Source organism: Scleropages formosus, chromosome 1 (genome assembly GCF_900964775.1).
Source record: "Scleropages formosus chromosome 1, fSclFor1.1, whole genome shotgun sequence".
Taxonomy (NCBI): Eukaryota; Metazoa; Chordata; class Actinopteri; order Osteoglossiformes; family Osteoglossidae; genus Scleropages; species Scleropages formosus.
In genome coordinates this window covers 50962424-50981974 of record NC_041806.1, presented here as the reverse complement: position 1 = coordinate 50981974, position 19551 = coordinate 50962424, and the positions used below count along the sequence as shown (strand labels likewise).

Genomic DNA, 19551 nt, shown 5'->3' with positions numbered 1-19551 from the left:
GTAAGACCTCGATGATTCCTTTGAATATCTAACTTACTTGGGTTTCTCCAGGGGGTCCGGCTCGTTGCGGCCCAAACCCACTGGATTCTTTTCCGCTTCCTCGGCTGTCATGAGATGCAGCTCTGCTTCAACTTTCCCCTGTAGAGGCCATGAATGATTAACATCACTTGATGACACTAATAGCCTTAACCCTAATATTAATATTAACTGATTTCAGCTTCTAAATGGTCCAGATAACAGAGTTCTGCTCAGCCACCTTGAATTATGGGGGGAAAAAAAGCCACGTTGACCAAGGACTCTTGTTGGATATTTCATTCACGTCCAAATGTTTTGTCAGAGTTACTTTTCGCACGATGGTTTCTGGATGTTTATGAACAGTTAATTGTTTATTTGAATATTGACGCACTTAAGCCAAATGACGCTTTGTTGCTTTACCGTGAGCACCATTTCTTCGTTTTCGTCGCGGGCCACAAAGGGCCACCAGCCCTTCACTCTCTTCTGCTTGAAGATGGAGATGGTGGGAAGCTCCTGCTCGTTGAGGACCATGTCGATGGAGCACTGCTTGGCCGTTTTGGCCCCGCGAGGAAACCGGTTCAAGTCCAGCTCAATCGCACCTGTGAACGGAGAAGTACGATTGGGGTAAGTCCCAGAGGACACTCTGGAGACCTCAGCATCAGCTTCAAGAACTAAACATGTCTTCTCTTTTGACTGTTGGACATAAAGGTCTAAAGCCAAACTTCTCTACAAATCCTTAGGTGAACTTCGTTGTTCAAATAATTTTTTATGTACAAACACCCCTCGACTTATGCAAATAGACGGTTCTTCAACCCCATACGTGAGTGAAAAGTGACGTATGTCGGATTCCCCTCCTCCCCCACCATTCGACATAATAACATTAATAATTTTTCCGTCTCAGTTATTGAACCTTGACGTTTCTTCGTTATTATCGTTGTTTTCATGCTCGCTGTTCCTTTCACTGCTCCTTTCTACGTGTAGCTACCTTCACCATCGTATTTATAGTCGATACGGCTAAACCTGGTTCCCGCGCTATAGACCATAATCTTTGTCCACCTTCATATTTCCTTATTATTTTCAATTTTATCTCCAAATTGATTGCTGTACACTTGGGAGACACTTCTCATTTTCCTTACATCTTACATTTTACGTTCACATTTATTTATTTAGTGGACACTTTTCTCCAAAACGACGAACATCTCATAGAAAATGCAATGTGTTCATTACATGAGCAGAAAGAGACACTTAGATGCAGACGTGTGATTCTTAAGTGCAGTTAGTTTGTTTCTTTCCACCATATGAACCAATGTTCATCACGCGAGTAGCTGCATAAAGCTTTATCAGAATATCGACGATTCCTTCCTAGTATATATATATATATATATATATATTTATAATATACATATAATATATACAAACATTTATGCTACATTATAGGAGTAGCTGTGTGAAGGTTTATCCATTGTTTATCACACATGATCTCAAAGTTATAGTGCATGAACATTTGCGCCTTACACAAACTTAGTAGATCACATCAAGTGAATTCGGAAGAGATGAGTTTTAAGACCTTTTTTAAATGTGGACAGAGATTCAGCAGTAAGTGAAACCTTCAAGTGCACATTTACCACCAGGCATTGTGAATAATGAAATGGGTGAAAAAATGGGAAAAAAAGCAGTATACTGACGAGAGGACATGTGGTCACGGCTCAAAACACGCGGGAACTGGAAAGATGCAGCTTCCTGCCTCGTCTGGCTACGTCGACTTGCGCTTAACGTATTTCAGATGTTTTGCGTAAAATAAAAGCGCTATTTATAAATAATGTGTATGCCAGGAATTTTTAATGTGAATCCAGATTTACGTAAGTCGAATTTACGCAAGTAGAGGGGTGTCTGTATTCAGCTTCACAGGAACTGTACCACCGCACCCAGGAAGTCATCTGCCGAGAAATGGTCAGCATCCCAAACTTGCAAGGTGAGGCGGGCCGGGATCTTGTACTCTGTCTCATCCCAGGAGAACATGGACTCCTTCTTGGAGATGACAATCTTCTCCTCTGCCATCAGGTAGTCAAACGGGAAGACGAAGCGCCAGTTAAAGTTGCCCTCTCCAGTAAGCGAGTGGTAGTGGACATCGGTGTCCTGCTTGTCCTCCTGCTGTCCCTTCAGCCAGCTGGGAGACACCACGCATCACAGAGTGTCACACAGGGGGAAGACTCACACGTCCGCACGCACCCTCACAGCAGCTGTGGCCTGAGAGTGTCAGAGAGTCGTCGCTGAGCAGTGAATGTTAACATTCATTTACTATGGAAACCATTTTTTAAAAATCACATAAAAACCTGGATTATGTGTATTTACAGACCAATTTTCAGTATCAGTGAAAATTTTGTTGTAACACGTTTAAATTGTGCTTGTAATTTAATTTAAAAATTATAACCACAATATCAAATGCAAATGATAAATTGTGGTTATAATATAATTAAAAGAAATGCATGTATCCTTGTTCAAATTACTATACAAAACAGAAGAAATGTTATTCTGCATTATATTATATTGTATTATATTATATTATATTATATTCTGATTTCCAAATCCACAGCATTTTCTCCATAATCTTGTGTGAAGCTTCACAGCTCACACGCAGAATCGGTCCAGTCTTTTACAGCCATGCATTTTGTTTTGCTTTTTCTTTGTCCATTGCGAACATTCAGCTTTTGTAAACATCAAAAAAATCAACATCACGCATTAGGCTGATATTCACAGATTAATGCTTTCATGCAAGATGGAAATTTGTGGTCTCCTGTAATTTTAAAAAGCTGCAAACCTCCTAGGAGAGAAGCACCACAATGGAACAAGACCGTACCAGTTAAAGCAATTAAAACGCAGAATCACAAATACTTGTTATATAAAATATGTGAAGATGCTTGACTTGTCATTTTCAAATGTATACTGATTAATAGATATTAAATTTGTTAATGTATCTGTAGGGTCTTTCCTACACTATACCAGTGCCAAAGAAGTTTTAGACAATTTTTATGTTCACATATTTTTTCCAGCAATGTTCTTGATTCCCAGTTCTGAACCAAGTTCTGACCTTTTTGCAACTCCTATAGACCCAGCAGGACCAGGCCACAATCCAGATTTGAAATTTAGAGCATCAATCTCTAAGTGACACAAATACAGGCTTCCCTCGCATAAAAAAGCATAATTTATCCTGAAATTCTGCTCAAGGAGAATTACCTTGAATTTAAGTGGGAAATTAAATTATGCATTCCTGTGGCACAAACTTTTTTTTCACCAAATAATACAAATTTCCTGCTTTATCTTTTTAAAGCTAAATTCTAATTGAAACCAAGTCCTGAATATCAGAAAGAGGCATTTCTCATAATTTAGTTACTGTAATCACTCATAACATTCGTAACCTCTTTCTGCTGACTTGCAGTATTTCTAAAGTAATGTTTGCAATTAGAAAGTCAATAGCAATGATGTTCCCATTCAAGAGAATTCATCTTGTCCTTTGGACTTTTGTACACTGTATAGCATTTTTATTCAATGTTTTTGCATTAGGGCTCATTATTATAGTAGATCATGGTTTTACACTATGATAAAATGCTGTGAGAGATGTTTGCGAGCTTCACGCGACAACAGAAAAAAAATGAGACGTGCAGAGCGACTCAAGCTGCACAACTGAGATGCTGGACATGACCAAGACTCACATCTGGAATGGAAATTTCTATTCCTGAAGGATGGCTTAGTGAGTTTGGATCCAAGCGTGACTTCGCATAATACGAGTGCTCTATATGCGAGGGAAAACTAGTAAATTAAGATGACAACGAATTAAATTGTTCAGAAGATTTCAGACAGCTTATCTTCTCTGGTTTTCCATCATCGTTACTACCAATCGTCTACATTTCAGAGTGTTTAAGTGGCATGGTCTTCATGGGTGTTCTCGAGCAGCATGGCCTCATGGGAGGTGGACTTGCGCACATGCTGGTGGGTATCTGGGTTGCACGTGGATGGGTAACGGAGCCATGCAGTGCATTACCCCCTGACATAGATGTCAGACATCTTCTCTCCTGTCATGAAAGCATCATCTTGAAGAACTACTTCATCAGTGTTCCAAATAATAACACGGAGCTCAAAACTAGACAGCAGCGCAGCAAAGACACAAGAAAAGAGGACAAACACAAAGAAAAGGAAATAAAAAAGAAAAAAAAACACAAAGGGGAAACAAAAAATTATTATTAACACCAAAAACACACAGCTGTCACAGGAGGCGCGCGTGCGCCTGTACCTACCCCCGAACAAAAATGTCACTGGATTTTTCCCCAGTGAAGTAATCATCATCCTCCAGAATTACTTCGTCTGTATTCCAGATTATCACCCTGAGCTCATATCTGGTAAGAAGGAAGGGACACAGTCAACAGGGGAAGGCGGTTCATAGGGGAACTTTTTGGGTTTATACTGAATTCTGGGTTCGGATTAGTGCTTCACAGCACCACCATTTATGCTGATTAATATTGAATAATACAGGAATCTCTCAATTTATGAAACAAACCCATTCCTGAAAACTAAAATGCTAATTTCCCAATATTTCAAACGGAGAAAAATAATTAGTTTGCAGCTGATCCAAAACCTCAAAGAAATTTCCCCAAATATCACTAGAACACTGAAAAACACCTTGAATTATGATTTCAGTACATTATGAAACACTGCTCTGGGGTAATTCCCACTTTCTTTTCAACTGATCGGTTCTCCGCAGGATGAGAAATAAACCAAAGAGGGACGCGCTGAGCATGCCTTGTTTATTGTGAACAACTTTCTAAAACTGTGCAGTGCTGCTAAAATGTGCATTTATACCCAACAACTCAACGAAACTTCTCCTGCTAACTGCTCTGCCGTCTACGGAATCATTCAATCAAACAACACACAAACCTGCATTTCCACCCTCTGTAGGCAACATTTTTACATTCCTTACGCACCAACGGATGGAGAGATCTGGGTGCAGATCAGCCAACTACAGTACATTATTGCACTTCCACTTGTGCAATGCACACCTTTCCATTTTTTCCACACATGCTTCAGATAAATTTTGTTAAACTGATTTTTTGTTTCATAAATTGAAAATTGGGTATCAAAAGTTCCGAAGTTTTTAATAAAGACAGCTCGTAAATTGAGGGATGCCTGTACTCTGAGAATTTCAGTGTGAAAATGGATGAAATGTTCTCTGGATTAGTAATTATACGTTGTACTAGATACATTATGAAAAAGTAATACTGAAACTTTTATCTTGAAAGTATCTGTTTATCTAAATCTATAACCATTTAATTTGTGCCAGGGAGGCAATTCTCACATTCTTTTGATAAAAATTTCATCCCACTTTGTTTAGTACCTCTAGTTTTTCCTTGGTCATTCAGGCCCAGTTATGTGCTCTGCGCAATGTCCTCATTTTACACAGGTGGAAAATCAAACAGATTCTAATTCTAATTCTTAATGTATAAGTTTAATTTAAAAAAATCACTATACTGGGTGATCACTGCGTAGTGCTGGTATCTAAAAGCTACATAATTTCAAGATGAAATCCAATAATAACTCGGTCTAGAGGGTGCTTCGCACCATTTTATCCGCTTTGTGTTTGATTTAATTTTTTCTGGATAATTTCATTCCACTGCAAAATGCAGAAGTGAACTGAAGACTCACTGAACAGTGTTCAGTGTTTAATACTATGCCATGTAAAACATTAGGGAGGAGTTGTGAAGGTTCTGCTGTTAATGTCACCTTTTTTCAAATTCTCATTCAACTTAAAGCCAATAACAGGATCTGATTCCAAACAGCATTATCTTACTGAAAATAAATACATTTGTTAAAGTCACTGTTAATAATACATCAAGTCATCAATCTACCATACACTTGAATTGCTCCAGTAAAAGTTACACAATTGCATAAATGTATAAATAATCCTAAGTATCTTAGTATACAAACCTAATAGTCACTTACAATGCAATGGTCAAATACATAATTAATTCACTTTGACCATAAGTATGATTTTTTTAAAATATATATTTGTGCAACTTTTTTATTGAAAAACGATGCTGTGACCATATAAGGGTGCAGGTCCTACCTCTTTGGCTTCCTGGGTGAGATGTCAGTAGGAGGCCCTGGTGGTGGCATGTCCATAGGAAACATGTCAACCCACATCTCGATTCTTCCCTGCAGGATGACATGGGAAAAGCAACAGGTTCTCTGTCAAACAACACATTACAGACAAATATTTATGGCTTCAGTTCAGTCCAATATCTGGTTCATCAGAAGCAATGCATGGGGGTGTTGCTCAGGTGAGAGGAGCGTGGTGTACTTGTTCAATCCCAGGCTTGTCAGGGTTCAGCAGGGGCCTGGTCTCCACGTGTTCGGGGACAAGCTTGCAGCCGACCCGAGGAATCTCCTCCCAGTGCTTGAGCACCATCAGGGCCAGATGCTCATCCGTTTGTTTCTTTAGGCCTGCAGACACCAGCAAATCCACATCAGTTGTGTGCAATAGATGTATTATTCTGACAGCAAGAAAATAATTTGTTTCAGTATTTATTTTACAACTAGAGTGACTGACACAGACGAAAGTAAAGATCTTCCCACCGTTTTCATCCTCAATCTGTGTTGGTCCAATGAAGACTCTGTTGGCCACCTTGACTCGTCCTCCTGGCCCATAATGAGGTCCATCAACCTTGCTGTCCTTGCAGAGTTTGGTCAGGATCTGCGTGGGCTTCATTGGGTCTCTCCAGGCGTTGTAGCCATAGCTAAAAAGGTGAGAGAAAAGCTCTTTTCGAGCATCTCATGTCAAAGAGGAAATGGGATTGAAGCAAGAAACAAACGAGAAGCTCACACGGAGTAGGTGGACGCAATTCCGCAGGTTGCCCTGTGTTTGCTGTAGTAACGATTCTCCAAGTCGATCTTAGTTTCTCCAATCAGGTCATCGGTGCCAACTAAATCCCAGTCGTAGATGGACACGGTCAGCATGGACTCCATGGGGAATGTGGCCTCAATGTCAAAAGACCTTAGAAGAAGAAGATGGGTGAATGAATGCAACCGGATGTAGGCGGTCCTCGAGTTACGACACAGTTATTTTCCAACGACCCTGTTGTAAGTCAAAAATCCTCTTACGATTTATTCTAGGAACCACAAAAGAATATAAACAATTAAAAAATACTGTAACACTCAATGCAACGTTAAATAATAGGGCTTTGTTAAGTACACTGCAGTAAGTACGGGTTGTCGTAAGGCGCATATGTTGTAAATGGAGGATTAACGGTATTTATAGCTGGAGAAGAATATTTTTGTGAATTATGCAATAAAACTGAACTTCTTACTCATTCAACCATTTGGCCACAACCTCTGAATGACACAATACAGATTCAAGCCCTGAGCTCCATTTCATGATCAAGATGATTTCAGCTTAGCTATCTGGAGGCACAGGAGCCAAGCAGATATTAAACTCACACTTGAATTGTATTCTTTACTAACCAATTTTTCCTGAAAACCTCAGTTGCACAACTGAAATCCTCCCAAGCGCCTTTCTCATTAATATTTCATCACTGTGCTGAAGAGAACAGGCTGCACACAGCACAGCTCTTACATAAGAGGAGGTTGCACTGCAGTGCAGTCATCCCGCATTTCAAATTCAGCTATTAGGGTGGGGGTTCTAATATGAGGTTGATCATTAATTTAGAGGAGTTCCTCAAAACAACATAATCAGTCATCAATCACCATTACCTATGAAAACAATATTGCCAAATGGGTCAATAGTCAATATCCTTAAAAATGTAAATATGTACAAGTGCATAGTATAACTCTGAGGAAAGGGCATTTTCAGTTTTTACGACATATAAACTACTTGAAGGAGTCTCATATGTCACCCTGGGGGGTATGAACTTACTTTCCAAAGACGGGGTTCAGCTGCTTGGAGATGTAGTTCTCTTTGTCTTTGATTTCCGTCTTGCCCAGTTTAATGGAGATGTAGGGATCCGCCTTCCCGTTGATGTCCGCAGGGTGCAGGTCCGTGGCCTGGTGACGAAGGCAGGAAATGAGGTTGTGCAACACGCCAGCTATGGACGCCGCCACGTGCAGGTTCCCTCAGCAGGTAAAAGAATTTTCTAGAACAAAACGTTCTCCTCAAGCAAGCGGCAGGCACGATTCTCACAAATGCACAAAATGTTGATTTTATTTTTATTTGTTTCGATTTTATTTCGAATTTTGTTCAAATGTTACGATTAAACACAATAAATCGTACACTAGCTATACGCACACTAAACGTAATAACAGCAGATGTATGACTCGTATTGATATAAAGGAATGCCAATCACAATTCATGTTCACAGAGGCCTTAGTAATTCCCAAAAATACACACCCTGACCACATAGACTCGAACGAGGACGTTGATGGGGTCGTTGTGCGGGATACCCTGGAACATGCCCATGTTAGGATCAAATCCAGCTTCTCTGGAGACGTCACTGGACAGCGGCAGTTTATACATGCACATGGACCCCTGCATGAGTACAAGAGTTCATGTCTGGATCATCATCAACCTCCTACATGTGTAAGATTATAAAATTAATTCAGCGAGACGAATCAATATTACAGCCAGAGCCCACACTGAAACAGCCTTCGGTCAAATTGAATTAACATAAATTAAACTGGTGTAAATTGTAAAACAGCACAAAACTAGAAATCCTGCTCATACTTTGAATCTTCCAACGGTCCTGTCCTCATCGGTGATGCTTTGATCGTCATCGTCTCCAGCTTTGCCTCGGTACAGACTGAAAGTGTGCAGCCAGTCTTCGAAGCCGTCAAAGTCGTTTTCCAGTTCCTTGTTATACACCTGAATTACGGTATTTAATAGACGTCAGTCGTATTCATTTAGTTGATACATTTATTAAGTACTTATTAATTAAATAATTAAGTGAATCAAATTAATTAAATCAATGTCTTATTAACTTCCAATAAAGCTAAAAATCTCCAGTTACTGACATAAGCAAATCAAAAGACATGAGACAAAATGTCACACTTGTTAGAATAACAGACAGCATTCATGTGCTTCCAAAAGAACTCATAAAATCACTGCACGCAAAGTGCAAAAAAACTCTCTCACTCCTCACTCTCCTTAAATTAAAAATATCCAGGTGGCATTCATAAATAACTCAAAACAAACAACATTCTAAAATAAATATCAAGAAATAATATTAAAACCAGTTTAAAATCAGGTTGTAATTGACAGTCCAACTTTTTTAACCAAGACTAAAAAATATAATTACATATTCAAAATGCACATACATATACACACACACACACACACACTTTCTGAACCGCTTGTCCCATAGGGGGTTGCGGGGAGCCAGAGTCTAACCCGGCAACTCAGGGCGTAAGGCTGGAGAGGTAGGGGACACACCCAGGACGGGACACCAGTCCATCGCAAGGCACCCCAAGCGGGACTCGAACCCCAGACCCACCGGAGAGCAGGACCCGGTCCAACCCACTGTGCCACCGCACCCCTCCATTCAAAATATTTAATCTTATTCTAAACACGTACCGTAAAGTATCTGGAAATCCTGACTTACCCGCATGAACAGTACTGTGGTCAAACCTTTCAGACTCTGACTGTTTACGGTGTTTACAGTGAGTTGATTACCTGTCAATGGATACCTATCGATGGACATGCTGCACGATGCCGGCTGCTGCCGAAGGTTCGAAGTGCAGGTCAGTGTTGGACGGTGTTTGGTGGTGCTGGGGAAACTTACCACCAGCTCATCGACCTTCAACTTGTGGGGCTTCTTCTCGGCTCCCTCGCCAGCGTGGCTCTTCTTCTTGTCTTTGGACCCTTTGACCTTCTCCTTCACCTTCTCCTTTCCCTTTGTGCCTTTAACAGGAGAAGCATCAGGTTTTTATCTCCAGAGAGCAGTGGCGCACAGGTGGATTCCTTCAACAGTCAAGGGAGCTGTAGGTACAGGGTTCGGTGTGTAGGAGCAGAGTAAGTGTAAAGTGTAGAGTAAGTGTGGAGTAGAGAGTGGGGGTGGTGTGGGGGAGGCTTGCATAAACAGAATCTATATAATATTGATATCAGATTCCAAATCACAACACTTCAGACCCTGTACCTTTAAGACTGCTGATGACTATTATTGTTATTATTATACTTTCTAAATGTAAAAAAGTCTAAGAGCAGAACTGAGCAAAATATCCTCTTGAAGCAGAATGCTGCTCATTCTTTTTTTTTTTTTTTTGCCGTAAGACAAACACATCCAAAAACCAGTTCACAATACTTTGTAGTAAGTGAAACCTGGGAATGTGTTTTCTAGGCAATGAAACCTGCTTTTCAATATTACCTTTTCAATATTACCACGAACCACCAGCATTACTGCTCTCTTATTGTACTTCAGTCTCCTCACTGCTTTCACATTTGCATAAATGTAGAAGATTCCAGTTCCCCGGTTTATAAGACCGTGAGGAATCCTCAGCTCAGCCAGAATGGACTCGCCGGGCTGTGAGAATGAAGGCCGTGAATGCAATGAGGAGAAAGCATATTTTATTTGTTGACAAAAACGGCGTTGAATTTACAGTGGATTTCCACCAAGGTTAGTATGTGTTAAATGCCACTGCTTGGTTCACGTCTAAGATCTTTCTCCTTCCCATTATTTATGTTGACCTTTGCAAACATTATCCAGAGTCAGTATTATAATTACGAACAATATTAACTCAGAAGGGGGGCGTGGTGGCGCAGTGGGTTGGACCAGGCCCTGCTCTCCAGTGAGTCTGGGGTTCGAGTCCCGCTTGGGGTGCCTTGCGGCGGACTGACGTCCCGTCCTGGGTGTGTCCCCTCCCCCTCCGGCCTTACGCCCTGTGTTACCGGGTAGGCCCCGGTTCCCCGCAACCCCATCTGGGACAAGCGGTTCTGAAAATGTGTGTGTGTGTGTGTGTGTGTGTGTGTATTAACTCAGATTACTTTTATTTATTTAGCAGACACTTTTCTCCGAAGCGACTTCCAATGAACTCTATGCAGTGTTATGAGCCCACACATCTTGTTCACCGCGGTGACTTACACTGCTAGATACACTACTTACACTGGGTCACTCATCCATACATCAGTGGAACACACACACTCTCTCTGTCACTCACACACTATGGGGACCTGAACAACATGTCTTTGGAGTGTGGGAGGAAACCAGAGCACTCGAAGGAAACCCACACAGACACGGCGAGAACGTGTAAACTCCACAGAGACTGAGTGGGGATCGAACCCACGTCCTCTCGCACCACCCTGGCACTGTGAGATATATATATATGTATGTGTGTTTTTATTACCTGCACTTTCTCCTACAATCTCCAAATCCTCCTTGTCCTCCAGCTCCACCTGAGCGGCTTCCTGTGCTCTGAGCACCTGGGAAACATTCAAAACACACGTCGTCGCACCGCGGTAAACACGTTCCAGTTCTCCAGGAATAAATCTGCAATATTTCTCCGACAACATCGTGAACCACAGAATGTCCTGTTGTGTGTTCATCGTGCTGCTACGAGGCTCGTTTGACGCAAGTTAGTGAAGACTGGAGCAGAACTCACTTCCATCAGTGTTTCAATGGAGGCAAAATACTTGGACCACCAGTCAAGCATTCTTTCATCGGGCTCCTCCTGCTCACTGTCCTCTCCCTTCTTCTTCTTCTTCTTCTTCTCCTTTTCCTCCTCGTTCTAAAAAGTCAATAACAACACCAATTAATGGTAACGTTCCACTGCTCCATTTGACTGTTTTTACGCACCTGTAAATTCTAAATACAAATTTTGAATTTTACAAAGGAAAAAATATATAAAACAATACAATTTATAATACAACTATGTCAGGGAAAAGCACAATATCTCTGCGTTGAAGTAGAAAAATTACTGTATCACTATTGATTAACAGTAATATTCCACTGTTCCATTTCACTATTGTTATGTAGTTATGTATAAATTCTAAATGCAGATTTTTTTTAAGATGAACAGATGCTGGTAGTGTAGCGATTACAGGTGCTACCTTTGGACCTAAAGGCCGCAGTCTGGAATCCCACCGCCTGCTGTACTGCCCTTCGAACAAGGTACTTACACTAAATTACTCCAGTAAAATAACTCGGATGTATAAATGGGTAAATTATTATAAGCAGCTTAATATTGTAAGTCGCTTTGGAGAAAAGTGTCAGCTAAATGAATAAATGTAAACTGTATAATGTCCAATATAGCAATGAAAAGATGGGTATATTTGTATGATCATATTACCATTTCTGTATCGAGTGCTACGTTAACAATTTAACAACATTACAGTTTGCCGTACAGGTACGACAAATACAAGCGAAATGACAGAGTTTGCCATGCAGAAGTTGCTCCGTCTGTATTTCTGTAACTCACCACATCGACTTTAACGGCATCAGAGGCCTGGGGGTGGGAGATGAAACACGCAATGAAAGGTAACATACAGAAGCAAACATGCGACAAAGAAGCAGAGGTACCAGGGCAGCATGGCAGCACCTCCACGGCCCAAACGAGACACATTTCCGCTTGAATGAGTGGAGCTAAAACAGCCTCACGGAAAGAAGCCGGATCTCGACGAGAAGGAAAAAAAAAGTCTTACAGCTTCGAGCTTCACTACAGTGTCCATCTTCTTGACGGGGGGCTCTGGCTCCATGCTGACCACTACTTCCCCTGTGGGGTGAGATGGGGGGCAGGAGGAGAGACTCCCGCTGGTTAGGGGAAGGTATCCATTCCTTAGCTTAGCTGGAAGTCGTCAGGATAGGTCACAACCCAGCAGGTAGACGGGAGAGAGAAGGACCATCCAACAGAGAGGTGACAGACAGTAAGAGAGAAGGAAATCAAGGATCGGAGGACACCGAGCTTTCGAGGACTTGAAGACGTCCTCCGGGCAGACGTACCAGCAGAAGACCACAGGCTGGTGTTCTTGTCGGGGCCGCCGTAGATGAACTTGCGAAGGCTCGTGACGGCGTGCGAGCCAACCAGAGTGTACCGGCCAAATGCCCGGCAGTCAACCACGCGGATGTTGAGGGGTGGATGGAGAAGCTCGTTCTCGGGGAGGTCCTTCAAAGAAATCGCAGAGAAATGAATCGAGACCCAACAAAAAAATGTACAGTGTAAATACGTGTGATGAGAGGGTCAATTACGGACCACGTCACACTTTCCAAGATGTAAACTGTAAATGTCTAACAAGGCGTTTTAAGAATTATAATTATTCCTGAATGATATCTGAAGTTATACTCATGGATTTGATTACTTTTTCTGCCTCTGTGTTACTGCAACTCAGTGCTGCTCAGAAAATACATACACACACACATTTTCAGAGCCGCTTGTCCCATACGGGGTCACGGGGAACCGGAGCCTAACCTGGCAACAGAGGGCGTAAGGCCAGACGGGGAGGGGACACACCCAGGACGGGACGCCAGTCCGTCGCAAGGCACCCCAAGCGGGACTTGAACCCCAGACCCACCGGACAGCAGGACTGTGGTCCAACCCACTGCGCCACCGCACCCCCCGCTCAGAAAATAATTTTTAAAAAATATTAACAATGTATTTGAGCTTGAATTATTGCCACATTGTTGACTTTTGTATTCTGCTTGTATACATGATGCATTTTACAAATGATGGAGTGTTCTCACTCTTTTATTATCGTACTTTTTGTGGCCAGTTGTGGGGCAGAGGTCATCACATAGGCAGGATTGAGGAATAGGACAGCAGGCTCTTCCAGCAGAAACAATATTTTTGCAAACCAAAACGAGACCCTTGTCCTCCAGCTCTACCAGCAACAACAAAAACCACACTCTCCGGCCATCATCCCTTAGTCGTCAGACCAGCTGCTTCATGATCGTCATGTCGATCAGCCCTGAATCAGCAGCAGCTGGTCTTCATTACGTCTCAAAGACGTGGCAGGAGCTGAGGGGGGTGGAGCTATTTATCAATTCAGCCCCGTCCCTGTCGGAACAGTACCACCCACCAGCTCACATTTAGTATTACTATCATTTACTCTTGATTGTTTACTCTTATTTACCTGTAATATGTATTGTTTATTATGTTATTCATTACACATTTTATCATTATCTGATTATCCCATTTTACTAGAAAGTGCCTCTGAAAGCTGGTAAAATTCCATTAGCCTGGACTGGATTGACGCTCTTTCGGAATAACAGAAAGCATCCATTCAAGCATCCAACAGTCAGACATACGCACATAAACTCAAATAACACTTACAACTTCAAACCACTTGACCAGAGTGCTGAAATTAGGGTTTTTCTTATAGTTCTGGATCAGTGCAGATTGTACCCCTTTACCAGCACACTCTATATCCACGCGAGGCCTGTCCACTTGGGCCAAGTTCACACGCTTCAGGTCTCGCAGACCCCAGAACAGCACCTGAAGGAAAGCAAAACCTGGACGGGTCAGGAACCGCAGATGTGTAGATTGGGAAGAGGTGTAGGAACTGAAATGGTCCTTACCTCAATTCTGTACCTGCTCAGGACGGGTCGTATACCCAGTGGGACAGGTAAGATTGGGCCACGGTCCACATCAGTGGGGCCATCAATTGGGGGAAGGTCAGCTTTCCCAGCTGGGCCAATCTGGAAACAGCACCTCAGTTTCGAAACGTCGCAGCTTTGTAGATGTGTTTTCTATTAAACAAACTGCCGCTCTGTGCAGTGAATTGCACAGATTCATTTGTTCCCTAAAAGAACTTCATTCATGAAAACGACTTCGTTTTCAGCGAATTTTCAGTCATTAAGGTATAAATTTGTGCTCTGTGCATACGTAGCGTTCACACATGTTATCGTAAATAATTACATAAAAATAATATTTCATTTATTTTTCTTTTTTATTATCTGTATGTATCTGTATTGGGGGTGCGGTGGCGCAGTGGGTTGGACCGCAGTCCTCCTCTCCGGTAGGTCTGGGGTTCGAGTCCCACTTGGGGTGCCTTGCGATGGACTGGTGTCCTGTCCTGGGTGTGTGTCCCCTCCCCCTCCGGCCTTGCGCCCTGTGTTACTGGGTAGGCTCCGGTTCCCCGTGACCCCGTATGGGACGAGCGGTTCTGAAAATGTGTGTGTGTGTGTGTGTGTGTGTGTGTATCTGTATTGAAATAAAATGTGCTGGATGTCTGTATGTGTGTGTGTTTGTCCCTGGAGCTTGAGTTCATCATGTTCATTATGGTCAATGTTGTGTGTGCTCTGTACATGCACCACGTATGTGCTGTAGTGAGGGACCCACCTGCAGTAATTCGAATGCTGCCAAGAGATCCCCAGCAGCACAGTTTCCCCGGTAAATCTGGTAATACTCCAGCTGGGGGGGGAACCTGGGGGGTCCATAGTGTTCATTCGACATCTTGGTGAGGGGCTTTGCAAACGCCCGACCTATAAACTCAGCTTTGCCCTAGAATTGCACACAGAAAGTGTTAGAAACTTCTGGAAATGTGACCTCTGGGATTTGGCAAAATGCAAATGGTTTATATCAGGATTAGTCATATTTGGCATTAATTTAAAAAATGTTGAAAGTGATTCATTACTAAAAATGTATTTAAATTTTGTTCTATGACCTTTTTCACTAGACTGGGATCCTACATCACCACCCATCATCCATCCTTAATATTTGCTGCTTATTTACATTTATGCTATTATGAATATCATGTAACTGTTAAATTTTTTAAGAAAAAAAAAAAATTTAATAAATCTTGCATTAACCGTATGGAAATATTGGACATTCTGCTTCCAAGGCCATCTAATACTGTCATGCAAGGGATAAAACACTCATTTTAAAATAACAGTAACAAAACAAAAATAAAGGAAGATGCACAAAATTGAAACACAGGAAAAAAAATAACTAAACACTCAAGTGAAGAACCTTTAACAAAGTGGACGTAACAGAGAAACCAGAGATGGTTTGTCTGTTATGTCCACTTTGTTTAAAGTTGACCATGAAATCCTGGGCACACTATGAACATGAAATTATGGATTATGTATAAAGGTGACGCCATGGATACTATATGACTGTGAAATCACAGAGACTGTGCGACGGTGAAATCAGGGACAAGACAAATGACCTCATGTTCGTGTATATAGACAAAGTTTGGTTGTTTTATATATAAAACATATAAAACAACCAAAACCTAACATGTGAGTGACATAAATATATAATGAATGGTGAATAACGTACTTAAAACCTCTTTTGCAACATCTAATGATTATCACTACTGTATCATAATCTCTTATAATATTTCTAAATAATGATTACTTTAAATTGTTGGACCAAGGAAAAAGAGATTTTAATGAAATCTAATAAAGACATTTGTTCATTCTGTCACTTTCAAAAATCGCTTGTTTGATGATGGGTCCCGGTGGTCCACAGCCCATCCTGCAAGCACAGGGCATGAGCCAAGGTGCAACCGGGGTGGGATACCAGTCTATTATAGAGTTGCCACAACCGCACACATTCACACACAAGGGGCAATTTAGAGCCCCCAGTTCACCAGGGTTACCTGTCATTGGACCGTGAGAGGAAACCCAAGCGAACACGGGGTTGACATGCAAACTCCACACAGGATGGGCTGGATTCAAAATCACGTCTGAAGTGTCTTTTTATCCGCTTCAGATATTAATGAATAGATTTTAATACGCAAAACAGCTGTATCATATGAGCAGAAAGTGAACATGAGGATTCTAAACACATGCAAACATCACCAAACTGGACCTGCTGAAGGGATGCAAGAGGATGCTGCCGTGCAAAATAATTCTAGTCGCCTGTGTCGTTTCCTCCTATTGGTGCAGTGCATGTGCTGTGTCGTCCTATTGGTGCAGCGCATGTAGCCCCCCATCTACACCTAACATCGTCCTCTGGGTCTTTAACTGAACCTGATTTTTAAATTCGACCCTTCAGTTCCTAGTGGTTCATAGATGTACATGTCAATGTTGGAATGTTCTAGATAAAAACCCATCAATACCAATGTGAGCATGTTGGACCATAAATGAAGCGGGATGTGCATCAGTGCAGCCTGACTCTCGCATCCCTGATAAGTCTACACTGAGTGGGATGGAAAAGAGAGGCAACCGGTCCTGCATGCGGACGGCACACTCTACTTAGCCCAAGGAAATCCACAACGGTGGGAGTGTCAGCAGAGATAAAAACATATTCGGGAGCATGTTTTACATATTAGGATTCCTACAAAATTATATCTAAGGTTAATCTCATCACAGCATGTAGTTTACACTGTAAAACCACGTCAGTCCAGAATGCCAGTAACCAAATGTGTCCAGCAAATCGCTCTTTGCGTTCATTACCCTCAGGGTACCCTGAGGAGCGCAGAATACTGAATATCTGAAGACTAAAATCATGATCAGTAGGGATCTGACTGTGCTATTATGATGAATTTCATAATGTACACATCATTTCTAAACTTGTAATCAAAATTAAATTAATCTGTATTTAAACTTTTTTGACAAAAACCATAGACTTATTGAATTGTTAATTACCTGAAATATGTCAATTACTTCTAAAATAAATATTAAATACTTTATTTAAATATTTACTTTATTATTTAATTAATATTTGCTGTATATACATACACACTCGCAGACACACACACACACACACACACATACTGTACATATAGACACTTCAAGTCCAAAGGCAGAAACTGTAACCACTATGCTGTCAGTTGCCCTGTACATATATTTATATTATATTTATATATATATATAAATGAGCATCTGTGTATATATGTATGTGTATAGAAAAAATGAATATATGCAAATAAAATGAGTATACTCATTTTATTTGCATATATTCATTTTTTCTGCATATATTCATTTTATATGCAAAGAAAATGAGTATATACTCATTTTATTTGCATATATTCATTTTTTCTACACATTACATATTTTCTCCTAAGCTACTTAAAATGTTAAGCTACCTACATTTTACCGGAGCAATTTACCTTGGGAAAATTGACCTTTTACCTTGCAAGTTACATACCCTAAACTGCTCCAGTAAAAAATTACCCAGCTATATAAATAAGTAATTTGTAAATTGCTTTGGAGAGAAGCATTAACGAAATGTATGTATATAAACATTTATTGTCGTTTTGCTTGGACCGAAGAAGAAAGTTCTCACCACGGTGTCCTGATCATAGATTTCAATAACAATGATGGGCGGGTCGTCCCTAAGTTCGCTGGCTTCCCCATACAGCTCCACATTGTCAAAGACCAGCATCTGATCCCACGTTGGACACAAAGTCTCATTGAGCACCTTGGAAGGAGACACACCAGGGAGCCACATTCAAGAAAAGTGAACCTGCACTCCTCCACCATATGACACAGTAAACTTATATAAATAAATGAATTATGAGCTGCTTTTAACAGAACTGTTGGAAAGGGCTAAAATAGTACTGATGATGGGATACACAATAAAACTGCGTCCTAAGTTGACTGAAAAAATGGACATGATTTTTCAAACATAGCAGGATGACGTATGAGGGTGTGATGTTACCCACTTATGGCAATGTGGCCTGTATCCTCCTATGAGGTGGGACCTTCTAGGTCGACACATCTTTACTCACCTCAGTCACCTGGCTGTGGGTGGAGAAAAAGACCCTGGCAAAGGGGTCCGAGAGGCCGCTGCTGTCTGCCGCAAACAGGCTACGTGCCTGGTACATGTGAGCTCGGAGCTGGAAGACCTGTTTCACTGTGGACGACAAGTGGCCACGGTGAGTCAAAGCGGGGGCAGCGTATCACGTGTGTAGGCATGACCATTCAGATGTGCTGCTTTAACCTTTATTTGGGTTTTCCAAGACGACCAATGTCTGTTTTTACCCCATCCTCTATCCTTGATGTAGCACTTACTGGAGTAGACCAGGCTGATAGGGGGGACGGACTGCAGGCCAGGGCCCTTCAGAGCCTTGTTCTCCTCAAAACCGCTGGGCAGACCGCTCAGGAAGTCTTTCCTCTGCTTGTTGAGACCCAGCCAAAAGTACATTTCCAGTTTGGCTTGTACCGTCCATCCAGCAGGACCGAAACCTTTCTTACCAGGTAGCTGGAAATTGCAGGCAAACATATTTTAACCTTTCGCATCGGACATCCTCCATGAAGCCTGAAGCATGAAGTCTGTTTTTGCGACTTTTTCACTTGTGTGATGAGATGTTTTAGTCAGTTCTAGTAGTGTGTGAATGGAGTGTGGCAGAGAAAAAAGTGACACCAGTTTTGTTTCATGTCATTTCGTTGTTATGGAAGATAATGATGCGAGAACCTGGTTAACAGCTACAAGAAGCATTTAGTTGCAGTCATTACAGCTAAAGGTGCAGCAACCAGTTGCGAGCTGTTAATGAGCAACCACACAGGTTGGCACTTTTTACACTAATATAGACATTTTAAAGCAATTATAAATGAAAGCCACAAAGCCATTATAAATAAAAATGAGCATTCGACAGAAAAAATTTTCATAAAGCCAATTATAAAAATTCTGCTTCACGTCAAGCCAAAATCTCATAATTTT

The 19551-nt window shown here is 41.5% G+C and overlaps 1 protein-coding gene across 5 annotated transcripts in view; it reads right to left on the bottom strand.

Annotated features, from left to right (window-relative positions):
- Positions 1 to 19551, bottom strand: part of otofa (otoferlin a) — a 47297-nt gene that overhangs the window by 2954 nt on the left and 24792 nt on the right. For 3 of the 5 annotated variants that reach the window (XM_018730380.2, XM_018730381.2, XM_018730377.2), the window contains 23 exons: positions 18903 to 19092; positions 18620 to 18744; positions 18175 to 18309; positions 15280 to 15441; positions 14517 to 14636; positions 14272 to 14433; positions 12945 to 13107; positions 12647 to 12789; positions 12424 to 12450; positions 11608 to 11733; positions 11353 to 11428; positions 9795 to 9913; positions 8741 to 8878; positions 8408 to 8545; positions 7937 to 8064; positions 6887 to 7057; positions 6640 to 6800; positions 6365 to 6507; positions 6131 to 6219; positions 4308 to 4406; positions 1941 to 2182; positions 436 to 614; positions 38 to 138 (listed from right to left, as the gene is read on the bottom strand). In XM_018730380.2, coding sequence (XP_018585896.2) covers positions 38 to 138; positions 436 to 614; positions 1941 to 2182; positions 4308 to 4406; positions 6131 to 6219; positions 6365 to 6507; positions 6640 to 6800; positions 6887 to 7057; positions 7937 to 8064; positions 8408 to 8545; positions 8741 to 8878; positions 9795 to 9913; positions 11353 to 11428; positions 11608 to 11733; positions 12424 to 12450; positions 12647 to 12789; positions 12945 to 13107; positions 14272 to 14433; positions 14517 to 14636; positions 15280 to 15441; positions 18175 to 18309; positions 18620 to 18744; positions 18903 to 19092 — 3137 coding nt within the window. The remainder of the gene's footprint in view (positions 1 to 37; positions 139 to 435; positions 615 to 1940; positions 2183 to 4307; positions 4407 to 6130; positions 6220 to 6364; positions 6508 to 6639; positions 6801 to 6886; positions 7058 to 7936; positions 8065 to 8407; positions 8546 to 8740; positions 8879 to 9794; positions 9914 to 11352; positions 11429 to 11607; positions 11734 to 12423; positions 12451 to 12646; positions 12790 to 12944; positions 13108 to 14271; positions 14434 to 14516; positions 14637 to 15279; positions 15442 to 18174; positions 18310 to 18619; positions 18745 to 18902; positions 19093 to 19551) is intronic. The other 2 variants (XM_018730378.2, XM_018730379.2) reach the window with 1 other exon arrangement.